This window comes from Oncorhynchus tshawytscha, linkage group LG25 (assembly GCF_018296145.1).
Source record: "Oncorhynchus tshawytscha isolate Ot180627B linkage group LG25, Otsh_v2.0, whole genome shotgun sequence".
NCBI classification, from domain to species: domain Eukaryota; kingdom Metazoa; phylum Chordata; class Actinopteri; order Salmoniformes; family Salmonidae; genus Oncorhynchus; species Oncorhynchus tshawytscha.
This window is the reverse complement of record NC_056453.1, coordinates 27,286,254-27,300,946: the sequence shown is the minus strand read 5'-3', so window position 1 is coordinate 27,300,946 and position 14,693 is coordinate 27,286,254. Positions and strand designations below refer to the sequence as shown.

At 42.5% G+C, this 14,693-nt stretch overlaps 1 protein-coding gene across 1 annotated transcript; it reads left to right on the top strand.

Annotated features, from left to right (window-relative positions):
• Positions 1-8,680: 8,680 nt before the first annotated feature.
• Positions 8,681-12,796, top strand: il22ra2 (interleukin 22 receptor, alpha 2). The gene is made up of 6 exons (XM_024388162.2): positions 8,681-9,170; positions 9,291-9,423; positions 9,888-10,066; positions 10,189-10,358; positions 10,830-11,004; positions 11,429-12,796. The coding sequence occupies exons 1-5, from the start codon at positions 9,107-9,109 to the stop codon at positions 10,989-10,991; spliced, it is 708 nt and encodes a 235-aa protein (XP_024243930.1). The 5' UTR covers positions 8,681-9,106; the 3' UTR covers positions 10,992-11,004; positions 11,429-12,796.
• Positions 12,797-14,693: the final 1,897 nt, after the last annotated feature.

The following is a 14,693-nucleotide window of genomic DNA, read 5'->3' as shown; positions in this document are numbered from 1 at the left end:
GGTGCGCACTAATAGCGTTTCAATCGGTGACGTCACTCACTCTGAGACCTTGAAGTAGTTGTTCCCCTTGCTCTGCAAGGCCCACGGCTTTTGTGGAGCAATAGGTAACGATGCTTCGAGGGTGGGTGTTGTCGACGTGTACCTGGTTCGAGCCCAGGTAGGGGCGAGGAGAGGGACGGAAGCTATACTGTTACAATGGCAATACTATAGTGCCTATAAGAACATCCAATAGTCAAAGGCATATGAAATACAAATGGTATAGAGAGAAATAGTCCAATAATAACTACAACCTAAAACTTCTTACCTGGGAATATTGAAGTTTCATGTTAAAAGGAACCACCAGCTTTCATATGTTCTCATGTTCTGAGCAAGGAACTTAAAAGTAAGCTTTTTTACATGGCACATATTGCACTTTTACTTTCTTCTCCAACACTTTGTTTTTGCCTTATTTCAACCAAATTGAACAGGTTTCATTAATTATTTGAGGCTAAATTGATTTTATTGATGTATTAAGTTAAAATAAGTGTTCATTCAGTATTGTTGTAATTGTCATTATTACAAATAAATACATGTAAAAAATAATCGTCTGATTTAATCTGTATCGGCTTTTTTTGGTCCTCCAATAATCGGTATCGGCGTTGAAAAATCATTATCGGTCGACCTCCTAGTTCGTACTGTGACACGCCTAAGACTGCGCTACAGGGGGACGGGATGGACAGCTGATCGTCCTCGCAGTGGCAGACCGCGTGTAACACCTGCACAGGATCGGTACATATGAACATCATACCTGCGGGACAGGTACAGGATTGCAACAACAACTGCCCGAGTTACACCAGGAACGCACAATCCTTCCATCAGTGCTCAGACTGTCTGCAATAGGCTGAGTGAGGCTGGACTGAGGGCTTGTTGTAAGGCAGGTACTCGCCAGACATCACCGGCAACAACGTCGCCAATGGGCACAAACCTACTGTCGCTGGACCAGACAGGACTGGCAAAAAGTGCTCTTCACTGACGAGCCGCGGTTATGTCTCACCAGGGGTGATGGTCGGTTTCGCATTTATCATTGAAGGAATGAGCGTTACACCGAGGCCTGTACTCTGGAGCGGGATCGATTTGGAGGTCGAGGGTCCGTCATGGTCTGGGGCGGTGTGTCACAGCATCATCGGACTGTGCTTGTTGTCATTGCAGGCAATCTCAACGCTGTGCATTACCGGGAAGACATCTTCCTCCCTAATGCGGTTCCCTTCCTGCAGGCTCATCCTGACATGACCCTCCACCATGACAATACCACCAGCCATACTGCTCGTTCGATGTGTGATTTCCCGCAAGACAGGAATGTCAGTGTTCTGCCATGGCCAGCGAAGAGCCTGGATCTCAGGTCTGGGACCTGTTGGATCGGAGGGTGAGGGCTAGGACCATTCCACCCCAGAAATGTCCAGGTGCCTTGGTGGAAGAGTGGGGTAACGTCTCATAGCTGGAACTGGCAAATCTGGTGTATTCCATGAGGAGGAGATGCACTGCAGTACTTAATGCAGCTGGTGGCCACCCCAGATACTGTTACTTTTGATTTTGACCCCCCCCCCCTTTGACCTTTGTTCAGGGACACATTATTCCATATCTGTTAGTCACATGTCTGTGGAACTTGTTCAGTTTATGTCTCAGTTGTTGACTCTTGTTATGTTCATACAAATAGTTACGCATATTTGCTGAAAATAAACGCAGTTGACAGTGAGAGGATGTTTATTTTTTTGCTGAGTTAACAATAAATATACAGTGCATTCGGAAAGTATTCAGACCACTTGATTTTTTCCCCTCACATTTTGTTACGTTACAGCCTTACTCTAAAATTGATTAAATAGTTCCCCCCCTCATCAATCTACACACAATACCCCATAATGACCAAGGAAAAACAAGTTTTAGACATTTTTGCAATTTTATTCAAAATAAAATAATGAAGTAACACATTTGCATAAGTACTCAGTACTTTGTTGAAGCACCTTTGGCAGCGATTACAGCCTCGAGTCTTCTTGGGTATGACGCTACAAGCTTGGAACACCTGTATTTGGGGAGTTTCTCCCTTTCTTCTTTGTAGATCCTCCCAAGCTCTGTCAGGTTGGATGGGGAGCGTCGCTGCTGCTATTTTCAGGTCTCAATGGTGATGTTCGATGGGGTTCAAGTTTGGGCTCTGGCATTCAAAGACTTGTCCCTAATCCATTCCTGTGTTGACTGTGCTTATGGTCGTTATCCTGTTGGAAGGTGAACCTTCTCCCCAGTAAGGTCCTGAGTGCTCTGGAGCAGGTTTTCCTCAAGGATCTCCCTGTACTTTGCTCCGTTCATCTTCCCTTTGATCCTGACTAGTTTCCCAGTCTCTGCCGCTGAAAAACATCCCCACAGTATGATGCTGCCACCACCATGCTTCACCGTAGGGATGGTGCCAGGTTTCCTCCAGACGTGATGCTTGGCATTCAGGCCAAAGAGTTCAATCTGGGTTTCATCAGAGCAGAGAGTCTTGTTTCTCATGGTCTGATATTACTTTAGGTGCCTTTTGGCAAACTCCAAGCGGGCTGTCATGTGCCTTTTACTGAGGAGAAGCTTCTGTCTGGCCACTCTACCATAAAGGCCTGATTGGGGGAGTGCTTCAGAGATGGTTGTCCTTCTGGAAGGTTCTCTTATCTCCACAGAGGAACTCTGAAGCTCTGTCAGTGACCATCGGGTTCTTGGTCACCTCCCTGACCAAGGCCCTTCTTCCCCAGTTACTCAGTTTGGCCAGGCGGCCAGCTCTAGGAGTCTTTGGTGGTTCCAAACTTCTTCCATTTAAGAATGATGGAGGCCATTGTGTTCTTGGGGATCTTCAATGCTACAGACAATTTTTTTTGTACCCTTCCCCAGATCTGTGCCTCAACACAATCATTATAGGGTATTGTGTGTAGATTGATGAGGGGAGAAAATAATTGAATCCATTTCAGAAAAAGGCTGTACCGTAACAAAATGTGGAGAAAATTGAAGGGGTCTGAATAGTTTCTGAATGCACTGTATACTATTTATATCTAATATAAGCAAATTAAATTGATTATTGTAATTACTATTATATTAAATACAGAATTGAAAGAGCAAACAAATTGTTATGCTTGCAGGGATGTCTGAAGGACATTTTCATGTCAATGAAATTCTACCATAGAGGAAGGGAAGTAGGTATTTCAGCAAAGCCAAACAAATAGTATTGAATGAATAGTGGACCAGATCTTAACAGGAAAGACCTCAAATGCTTTTATTGAAATGCTACCTCACAAAGGTACTACTACTAAATAAGGAAGAAACGCCGGATGTCTGTTTGCTTTCATTTTACATTTTAAGTAATCACTACCTGCTCGTTCCTCTAAATGGCATGGGCAGACTGTGCATCAGGAAGAGGCCCCTAGACTAGTTCCCAGTAAGAGGAGACAATTCCTCTGCCTTTAATTACTACCAGTGAAAAGTAAATCAGATATTCCCATTGTTCTAGTTCTGAGAATGTATGTGAAGTGGGAGCCTCAGGGCCATTACAAAAGCCTGGCTCTCACGGGGAGCAGGTGTAAATCAACAGGAGGAGAAAGGAGGGCCGCAGTGAAACAGTGATGGGATAGAACAGCTGGGGATGCCCCAAAATGGCTCCAAGGCAACCACGTCAAAGGTTGTCAGGATACTTTCACAAAAACACTCTTCTTAACTCTTTGTATGCCTGCACATGATTTGCTTCTTCTTGAGAGAACTTCTAAATGACCGTTGTTGTCACACAAGGATATTCATAAAATATACTGAACAAAAATATATATGTAAAGTGTTGGTTTCATGAGCTTAAATAAAATATCCCAGAAATGTTCCATATGTTGTGCACAAATCTGTTTATGTCCCTGTTAGTGAGCATTTCTCCTTTGCCAACATAATCCATCCATCTGTGTGGCTTATCAAGAAGCTGATTAAATTGCATGATCATTACACAGGTGCACCTTGTACTGGAGACAATAAAAGGTCACTCTAAAATGTGTAGTTTTGTCACACAACACAATGCCACTGATGTCTCAAGTTTGAGGGGGCATGCTGACTGCAGGAATGTCCACCAAGCTCTTGCTAGAAAATTGAATGTCCATTTCTCTACCATAAGCCGCTGTCATTTTAGAGAATTTGGCACTATGTCCAACCGGCCTGACAACTGCAGACCATGTGTAACTACGTCAGCCCAGGACATCCACATCCGACTACTTCACCTGCGGGATTGTCTGAGACCAACCTCCTGGACAGCTGATGAAGCTGGGTTTGCACAACCATTTTTACACAAACTGTCCCATTTTTGTTTAGTATAGAATAAAATGGCATAGAATATACTTTTATTTATATAAAGTGAATCATACGATATTCTACGTAGGATCATTTGTTTTTCTTACGATAATGCACTTTCTAAATGCAATAGGTAGTACGTTTTGATCAACTGGAAAGCCTAATTTGACTCTCAAGGTCATTGGGGTTTATTCATTTACGCTTTGTCACAGGTATGGACAAATTGCCATAAATGGCAATTACTACAAAGTTGAAGTAAGTTTGAATTGAGGAAGTATGGTAAAGGTCAGCTTTTTATCTGTTCCAGACCCTGTGTTCCAGATGCCTATTCATACAACACCCACACACACCTCAAGCCAACATCCACCCACACACCTGAACCCATGACACTGCTTTACGCCTCTACACTAGCACGTTAGTATTCATGCCAGCATAATATTATCTTGTTTTTGTGTGAAGGTGTGATTTGCCCACACACATTGATCCTAAAAAAATATTCTAACAAACTTCACACAACTTTATGGCACCAGTTGCATAATTCAATTAATTTATCAGACCGTGCAGTAGTGTGTGTGTGTGTATATATATATATACATACATACTTTTTTGCCCCACTGTATGTATGTATTTAGTCAGCCACCAATTGTGCAAGTTCTCCAACTTAAAAAGATGAGAGCGGCCTGTAATTTTCATCATAGGCACACTTCAACTATGACAGACAAAATGAGAAAAAAAATCCAGAAAATCACATTGTAGGATTTTTTATGAATTTATTTGCAAATTACGGTGGAAAATAAGTATTTGGTCAATAACAAAAGTTTCTCAATACTTTGTTTTATACCCTTTGTTGGCAATGACAGAGGTCTGGTAGGCTTTGTTTTCTGTAAGTCTTCACAAGGTTTTCACACACTGTTGCTGGTATTTTGGCCCATTCCTCCATGCAGATCTCCTCTAGAGCAGTGATGTTTTGGGGCTGTTGCTGGGCAACACGGACTTTCAACTCCCTCCAAAGATTTTCTATGGGGTTGAGATCTGGAGACTGCCTAGGCCACTCCAGGACCTTGAAATGCTTCTTACGAAGCCACTCCTTCGTTGCCCGGGCGGTGTGTTTGGGATCATTGTCATGCTGAAAGACCCAGCCACGTTTCATCTTCAATGCCCTTGCTGATGGAAGGAGGTTTTCACTCAAAATCTCACGATACATGGCCTCATTCATTCTTGCCTTTAGACGGATCAGTCGTCCTGGTCCCTTTGCAGAATAACAGCCCCAAAGAATGATGTTTCCACCCCCATGCTTCACAGTAGGTATGGTGTTCTTTGGATGCAACTCAGCATTCTTTGTCCTCCAAACACGACGAGTTGAGTTTTTACCAAAAAGTTATATTTTGGTTTCATCTGACCATATGACATTCTCCCAATCTTCTTCTGGATCATCCAAATGCTCTCTAGCAAACTTCAGACGGGCCTGGACATGTACTGGCTTAAGCAGGGGACACGTCTGGCACTGCAGGATTTGAGTCCCTGGCGGAGTAGTGTGTTAATGATGGTAGGCTTTGTTACTTTGGTCCCAGCTCTCTGCAGGTCATTCACTACGTCCCCCATGTGGTTCTGGGATTTTTGCTGGGATTTTTGCTGGGATTTTTGCTGGGATTCTTGTGATCATTTTGACCCCACGGGGTGAGATCTTGCGTGGAGCCCCAGATCGAGGGAGATTATCAGTGGTCTTGTATGTCTTCCATTTCCTAATAATTGCTCCCACAGTTGATTTCTTCAAACCAAGCTGCTTACCTATTGCAGATTCAGTCTTCCCAGCCTGGTGCAGGTCTACAATTTTGTTTCTGGTGTCCTTTAACAGTTCCTTGGTCTCGGCCATAGTGGAGTTCGGAGTGTGACTGTTTGAGGTTGTGGACAGGTGTCTTTTATACTGATAACAAGTTCAAACAGGTGCCATTAATACAGGTAATGAGTGGAGGACAGAGGAGCCTCTTAAAGAAGAAGTTACAGGTCTGTGAGAGCCAGAAATCTTGCTTGTTTGTAGGTGACCAAAGCCTCCGCAAGGCTATCAAACAAGCTAAGCGCCAGTACAGAGACAAAGTAGAATCTCAATTCAACGGCTCAGACACAAGAGGTATGTGGCAGGGTCTACAGTCAATCACGGACTACAGGAAGAAACCCAGCCCAGTCACGGACCAGGATGTCTTGCTCCCAGGCAGACTAAATAACTTTTTTGCCCGCTTTGAGGACAATACAGTGCCACTGACACGGCCTGCAACGGAAACATGCGGTCTCTCCTTCACTGCAGCCGAAGTGAGTAAGACATTTAAACGTGTTAACCCTCGCAAGGCTGCAGGCCCAGACGGCATCCCCAGCCGCGCCCTCAGAGCATGCGCAGACCAGCTGGCCGGTGTGTTTACGGACATATTCAATCAATCCCTATACCAGTCTGCTGTTCCCACATGCTTCAAGAGGGCCACCATTGTTCCTGTTCCCAAGAAAGCTAAGGTAACTGAGCTAAACGACTACCGCCCCGTAGCACTCACATCCGTCATCATGAAGTGCTTTGAGAGACTAGTCAAGGACCATATCACCTCCACCCTACCTGACACCCTTGACCCACTCCAATTTGCTTACCGCCCAAATAGGTCCACAGACGATGCAATCTCAACCACACTGCACACTGCCCTAACCCATCTGGACAAGAGGAATACCTATGTGAGAATGCTGTTCATCGACTACAGCTCGGCATTCAACACCATAGTACCCTCCAAGCTCGTCATCAAGCTCGAGACCCTGGGTCTCGACCCCGCCCTGTGCAACTGGGTACTGGACTTCCTGACGTGCCGCCCCCAGGTGGTGAGGGTAGGCAACAACATCTCCTCCCCGCTGATCCTCAACACTGGGGCCCCACAAGGGTGCGTTCTGAGCCCTCTCCTGTACTCCCTGTTCACCCACGACTGCGTGGCCATGCACGCCTCCAACTCAATCATCAAGTTTGCGGACGACACAACAGTGGTAGGCTTGATTACAAACAACGACGAGACGGCCTACAGGGAGGAGGTGAGGGCCCTCGGAGTGTGGTGTCAGGAAAATAACCTCACACTCAACGTCAACAAAACTAAGGAGATGATTGTGGACTTCAGGAAACAGCAGAGGGAACACCCCCCCATCCACATCGATGGAACAGTAGTGGAGAGGGTAGCAAGTTTTAAGTTCCTCGGCATACACATCACATACAAACTGAATTGGTCCACTCACACAGACAGCATCGTGAGGAAGGCGCAGCAGCGCCTCTTCAACCTCAGGAGGCTGAAGAAATTCGGCTTGTCACCAAAAGCACTCACAAACTTCTACAGATGCACAATCGAGAGCATCCTGGCGGGCTGTATCACCGCCTGGTATGGCAACTGCACCGCCCTCAACCGTAAGGCTCTCCAGAGGGTAGTGAGGTCTGCACAACGCATCACCGGGGGCAAACTACCTGCCCTCCAGGACACCTACACCACCCGATGCTACAGGAAGGCCATAAAGATCATCAAGGACATCAACCACCCGAGCCACTGCCTGTTCACCCCGCTGCCATCCAGAAGGCGAGGTCAGTACAGGTGCATCAAAGCTGGGACCGAGAGACTGAAAAACAGCTTCTATCTCAAGGCCATCAGACTGTTAAACAGCCACCACTAACATTGAGTGGCTACTGCCAACACACTGTCAATGACACTGACTCTACTCCAGCCACTTTAATCATGGGAATTGATGGGAAATGTTGTAAATATATCACTAGCCACTTTAAACAATGCTACCTTATATAATGTTACTTACCCTACATTGTTCATCTCATGCATACGTTGATACTGTACTCTACATCATCGACTGCATCCTTATGTAATACATGTATCACTAGCCACTTTAACTATGCCACTTGGTTTACATACTTATCTCATATGTATATACTGTACTCGATATCATCTACTGTATCTTGCCTATGCTGCTCTGTACCATCACTCATTCATATATCCTTATGTACATATTCTTTATCCCCTTACACTGTGTATGACAGTAGTTTTTTTTGGAATTGTTAGTTAGATTACTTGCTCGTTATTACTGCATTGTCGGAACTAGAAGCACAAGCATTTCGCTACACTCTCATTAACATCTGCTAACCATGTGTATGTGACAAATAAAATTTGATTTGATACATATTTTCCACCATAATTTGCAAATAAATTCATAAAAAATCCTACAATGTGATTTTCTGGATTTTTTTTCTCATTTTGTCTGTCATAGTTGAAGTGTACCTATGATGAAAATTACAGGCCTCATCTTTTTAAGTGGGAGAACTTGCACAATTGGTGGTTGACTAAATACTTTTTTTTGCCCCACTGTATATATAGTGTAGTGCAGTAGCCGGTACAGATGTTAATATTGCACATATTGGCACTAAGTTTTTTTCTCTATCCATCTTCACAAGGGTTAAACCAAAATATTATCTACAAAGTAAATGTACGTTTTGTTTCCTTTTACAATTTTCTGCTTGTTTATCTATATTACCATATGTGCCGTGTCGTCACAAACCTTTTGTTCCCTCTTTTAACTTTTAACTTCCATAGTTAAAAATGGCACTGAGTTGAGCTAAATCTGTCATAATACCTTCATATCATCTATATTACGGAGAAAACGTCACAAACAAGATAACTATGCCTCTCATGGAAGTTAAAAAAGGGAACTATGGTTGGTTAAAAAGGGCACAGAGCTGAACCAGGTCTGTATGTCATAATACCGCGCTACAGCTAACATGGCATCCCTCCTGATCCCCACTCTACTGCTGTGCTACAGCTCGCTCAGTCGCTGCTCAGAGAGTAAGTCCCGTCTTAATATTTAACATGATGCATGGTTATAATATCGAATGCCTGCAATGTGTATCTCTCTTCCAGTTTAGGGGAAAATGTCTTGGTTTATGACACTGGTCTCCATTTCAGGCAAAGAATATCCTCTAGATGTCTTCACCCCACAGGAGGTGAAATTCCACTCCCTAGACTACAGAAATGTCTTGCATTGGAAGCAACATGCCAACTCTACCAACAACCAACAATACTTTGTCCAGTGGAAAGTGTGAGTATCAAAACTGTTTGAGTCAAAGCTTTGTGAATCTGTCATAGGCTACTATATGAGCACACATATGTTTACTATATCGTCCTATAGCTCAAAATCATGTAGGACAATGAGCTAGGCATGTGCAGATTGCAATTCAGGAGTTGTTGTTTAATTTTCTGTTCAAACAGATGAGAAATGCTTTTCAGTATGTTTTCTTATAAAAACTGTACATTTTACAACAAGTAAAACACAGGTGAAAAAATGTACATGTATCAAGACCTGACATGCACCTCTCCTACTTTGTTTCAATTTATATTTCTGGGCCTGTATTCGTAAAGCGTGTCAGAGTAGGGGTGCTGATCTAGGATACGTTTTGTTTTATGGATCATGACGAATAAGATTATATAGACCGGGGGGTTGCTACTCTGAGACGCTTTATGAATACAGGCTCAGATTATTCCTTAAATTTCTCCCCACCTCAGATATGGTGAGAAGCAGTGGACCAATGCAAAGGAGTGTCATGGCATCAGCCGGCTGCTCTGTGACCTGAGCAAGGAGACATCCAACTCCAGAGAATGGTACTACGCCAGGGTCCATGCAGCCCACTCAGGGACCCAATCACCATGGGTCATATCCGCCAGATTCAACCCTAAGTGGGAGAGTAAGTGCTTCTCATTACTATCCATGGTAAATGGGTAATCAGAAGTGTTTTATGTAAACAAGGATTTACAATTTTAGAGCTGTCGTTACTAGACAGCGTGGTTTGGCCTCTGTATCTTGCAGCCTCTGTCAGCCCGCCGACTATGAAACTTCATGTGACGGAGAAAGGCATTGTGGTCCGGCTCAAGCCTCCACGCTCTCCCCACAGGAGACCTAATGGCAGCTGGATCAGTGTGAGGAGGCTGCAAAGAATGTCATTTACTATACACCTCATGCAGAGTGATGTTGAGGAGGTAACTAGCTTCTATTTTTTATAATTAGTCAATTGTCCTCAACAATGGAATTTTCCAACTTTAACTCAAATGCCCCGTTTATACCTTGCGCTAACGTGTTTTTGGGGATCTGATTGCAATGATCCAATCACTTCTTATCAAGGTTTGTTGCGTCTACACTTGGTAATTAAAAGGTGTCTTGTCTGTCCACTGTGTCTGCATTGTAACCAGATGTCCTTGTCCCTCTGTGTATGCAAATTACATACACAGACAAAGGTTGCATGTTAACATCAGGTATAAAGGGAGCTTAAGACTTGAGACAAAATGGTCACAGAATAGTTATAAACTACTGAAATAGTTGAGGTTCACAGAATCCTTCAAGCTTTTTAGTTGATGAGTGCTGTCAAGTGATTCAAGTCTTCAGAGTTATGATTAACAACTCAAAATATCTCTAGCACTTCTAAGCCTATTCTCTGACTAATCCTTGTGAAGGAAACATTTGAAATGGAGGGCTGTGCCAAACAACTCCTGATCTCAGATCTGAGCCCCGGGACCACCTACTGCCTGACGGCCGAGAGTCGCTTGCACCTGCTGGGCCGTAGAAGCACCCGGAGCCCTAGGGCCTGCATCACCACACTGAGGGCCAGGATCTAATGTCTTCCCCCAGGTATGCCTTACGTTACCCAGCACTTTGCGCCTCGGGAGCAGGCAACACCTGAGACAGCCAGCTGAGGCTAGCATCAGAGTCTGGCCTTTGTTGGTAGCCTAAAGTGTAGACCGGTTGTACACTCTCAGGGAGTCAGGGGAGAAAGGCTGTTCAAAACAGGCTGTCGGCCAGGACAAAAGATTACAAAATGAGGGGATAAGTATTACCGTCATCTGGGAGAGAGAAATCTCTCCCTAGAGAGATATTCATATGGGGCGAGTAGTGCCTTGGGATTACATTTGCTTTGTCAAATCTTCCCTTTGAGTTAAAAACTTCCTTGTTCTGTATTTTTAGATTATTGACATGTGCAAAGTCATCCAGATTTGTTTTTGGTTTTAGCTTTGAGACACTTAAGTTTCTATCCTCTTTTTATTTCCCCCTGCAGGGGAAAATGTAGCCCTGGATTTCTCTGCCAAACCGGAAACTCAACATGATACTGTGACAATCAAACCTCACTTGAAGTATACACTGATTTATCCACTATTACCTCAGGTACTGCACAGGGATGCACTTTTAGGATCCTTCACATTTCTTTCATCGATTAACTTTTGTTGACTAATGTTGTACGTAAAACAATGAGTAGACACCAAACAATTAAACATTGTGATATGTCATCAATAATTAAATTACAGCACACATAGCAGGGGTAGTTAACTAGATTCAGCCATGTGCTGATTTTTGTCAGAGTGGATGGTTGGGGGGGTTGGAACACAATTATAATAATTTGTGCACTGCAGATTGACCACAACTAAGCCAAAAATGAGATTTCCTAAATCAAAATCATTTTTAGATGAATTCTTGGTGATTTGAAAGTATTATTTTTTTAACCAAAAACTTAAAATTTTGGGAGGACAAAATATCCCACTTGCGGACTGCCTGTTGCAAATTCAAATGAAAGGGGGATACCTAGTCAGTTGCACAACTGAATGCATTCTGCCAAAATGTGTCTTACGCATTTAACCCAACCCCTCTGAATCAGAGAGGTGCGGGGGGCTGCCTTAATCAATGTCCACGGGAGCAGTTGTTGTTGGGGGTTAACTGCCTTGCTCAAGGGCAGAATGGCATATTTGTCCACCTTGCTGGCTCTGGGATTTGAATCAGCAACCTGGCCCAACGCTCTTAACCGCGAGGCTACTTGCTGCCTCACTATGCTAATAGGTAGATATTGATAAAGCACAATCATTTCTATCCTTGTGTAGTTGGTGCTTGTGTAGTTGGGGTGGGGTTGCACTGTAAGATAGATGTGAAGGAGCTCTGCTGTTCTCTGCAGTCTGTGTTGACGAGGGACAAAACAACCTACCGTCTCCTATATAATTGCTAAGGTTGCTTTTACACAGGCAGCCCAATTCTGATATTTTTTTCACTAATTGGTCTTTTGACCAATCAGATCAGCTCTGAAAAATACTTGACGTGATTGGTCAATAGACCAATAATGGGGAACAAAGATCAGGCTGCCTGTGTAAACACAGCCATAGAATCCCAGTAAATTACAGTCTCCTGGGTCCTGATTACATTAACATGTAATCAATGAATGTAATGAATCAATAATTCAAATAATGAATCAGTTTTACTAGCACTGGTTTTGCAGAAAGCTGCTTTTTTTTTATTCGCAATGACTGATATGTGGTTGTCTTACCTATATTACTTGAATGCACTGACTCTAAGTTGCTCTGGATAAGTGTCTGCTAAATTACTCATTACACTGTCTGTATTCAAATGCAAATAAAACCTACTCATTTTGCTTTGACAAACATATCCTTGCGGATATCTTTATTGAGGTTGATTTACAGAAGGGACACTAATAATTCAAAACAAATATGAACAATAATTGTTTATCTTATACTACAGTCATCTCAGACAACAATTAAAATCTACAATTCATAAATTGCAATTTCAGATCGTACAACAAATCCTTTTGTGTAAGATCGACAGTCCATTTGATCGCTCTTTATGAATGCATCCTACCTCATACTGTATCTTTAACATCATATCACTATAGATTTGTTCTGTTTCCACCAACCTGTATGGAGCATGACACGGGACAGAATCATATATTTCACATTTCATTATTCAGTCTTACGCATGCAGCAACAATTTTAACCCTGAATAAAATTACTCTCACTATTATGCTCTGACTTAGATTGTTTTGAATTGTAACAGAATGGCAATATGTTTTCAGACTATGGTTTTTGATAACCATCAAATGTGTGTATAATACATATATAATAGGATTTTTTGTTTTTACAAATCATACATTTTCATGTTTTACAGGTTTAACGTCCTCCTATGAAGGAAAAAAATCTATTACAATGTATTCAATTTCTTGGGATAAACACAATACAGATGATTCATTCAGGAAATAACTAGAATACATACACTAGGTCACAAAAATAAAAGTATGTACATGGATACTACATAACAAATCAACTTTCTTTTTTAATAAAATATATTTGTCAATTTTACTTTTACATAATTTCACAAACCAAACGGCTGATTTAAAAATACAGTATCAAAAATCTGTCTCATGGAATGTGAGTGACTTTGAGCTTTGGTGAAAGTGTTGGGAACATAGGAGACAGGTTGTTTTCTCCCTCGTCAACACAGAGAGTCTGCAGATCAACAGCAGAGCTCATTCACGTCTATCTCAGGGTTCCCCCACCACCACTACACAGCTGATCCTCAGGACCAAGTTTGGGAAACCCTGCTATAGAGTACCACAGTATGAGTCATAGATACCCATAGAACCTAGCGGTTAAACAGGGAAATGGTTTCAATCGTTTTTCCACCATTCATTTTACACTTTAAATAAGGGCTGTGTAGGCTTACCCTGGCGTGACGTTTTGATAACAGTCACACATCTACACACAATACCCTATACAGAAATATCTGATTTACATAAGTATTCACACCCCTGACTTAATACATGTTAGAATCACCTTTGGCAGAGATTACATCTGTGAGTCTTTCTGGGTAAGTCTCTAAGCGCTTTTCACACCTGGATTGTACAATATTTGCACATTATTATTATTATTAAAATAATTCTTCAAGCTCTTGTCAAGTTGATTGTTGATCATTGCTTGATGGTCATGTTCAAGTTTTGCCAAGCATACTCATAACATGATGCAGCCACCACCGTTTGAAAATATGAAGAGTGGTACTCAGCGATTGTTGGATTTTCCCCCAAATAATGTTTGGTATTCAGGACAAAGTTTAATTCCATTGCCACATTTTTTGCAGTTTGACTTTAGTGCCTTATTGCAAACAGGATGCATGTTTTGGATTATTATTATTTTTCTGTACAGGCTTTCTTTTCACTTTGTCATTTAGGTTACTAATGTGGAGTAACTACAATGTTGATCCATCCTCAGTTTTTTTCCTCACCAGCAATTTGAGTTAGGAAGGACGCCTGTATCTTTGTAGTGATTGTGTGTAATTAATAACTTCACCAATGCGCAAACAAATATTCAATGTCTGCTTTTACCCCTCTACCAATAGGTACCCTTCTTTGCGAGGCATTGGAAAACCTCTGGTCTTTGTGGTTGAATCTGTGTTTGAAATTCACTGTTCGACTGAGGGACCTTACAAGTATCTGTATGTATGGGGTACAGAGATGAGGTAGTCATTCAAAAATCTTGTTAAATACTATTGCA

Excerpts from the sequence above, each read along its gene's own strand:
- il22ra2 (XM_024388162.2), top strand. The coding sequence starts at position 9,107 with ATGGCATCCCTCCTGATCCCCACTCTACTGCTGTGCTACAGCTCGCTC. Across the intron at positions 10,067-10,188 it reads ATTCAACCCTAAGTGGGAGA|CCTCTGTCAGCCCGCCGACT; the intron begins GTAAGTGCTTCT and ends TGTATCTTGCAG. Across the intron at positions 10,359-10,829 it reads TGCAGAGTGATGTTGAGGAG|GAAACATTTGAAATGGAGGG; the intron begins GTAACTAGCTTC and ends ATCCTTGTGAAG.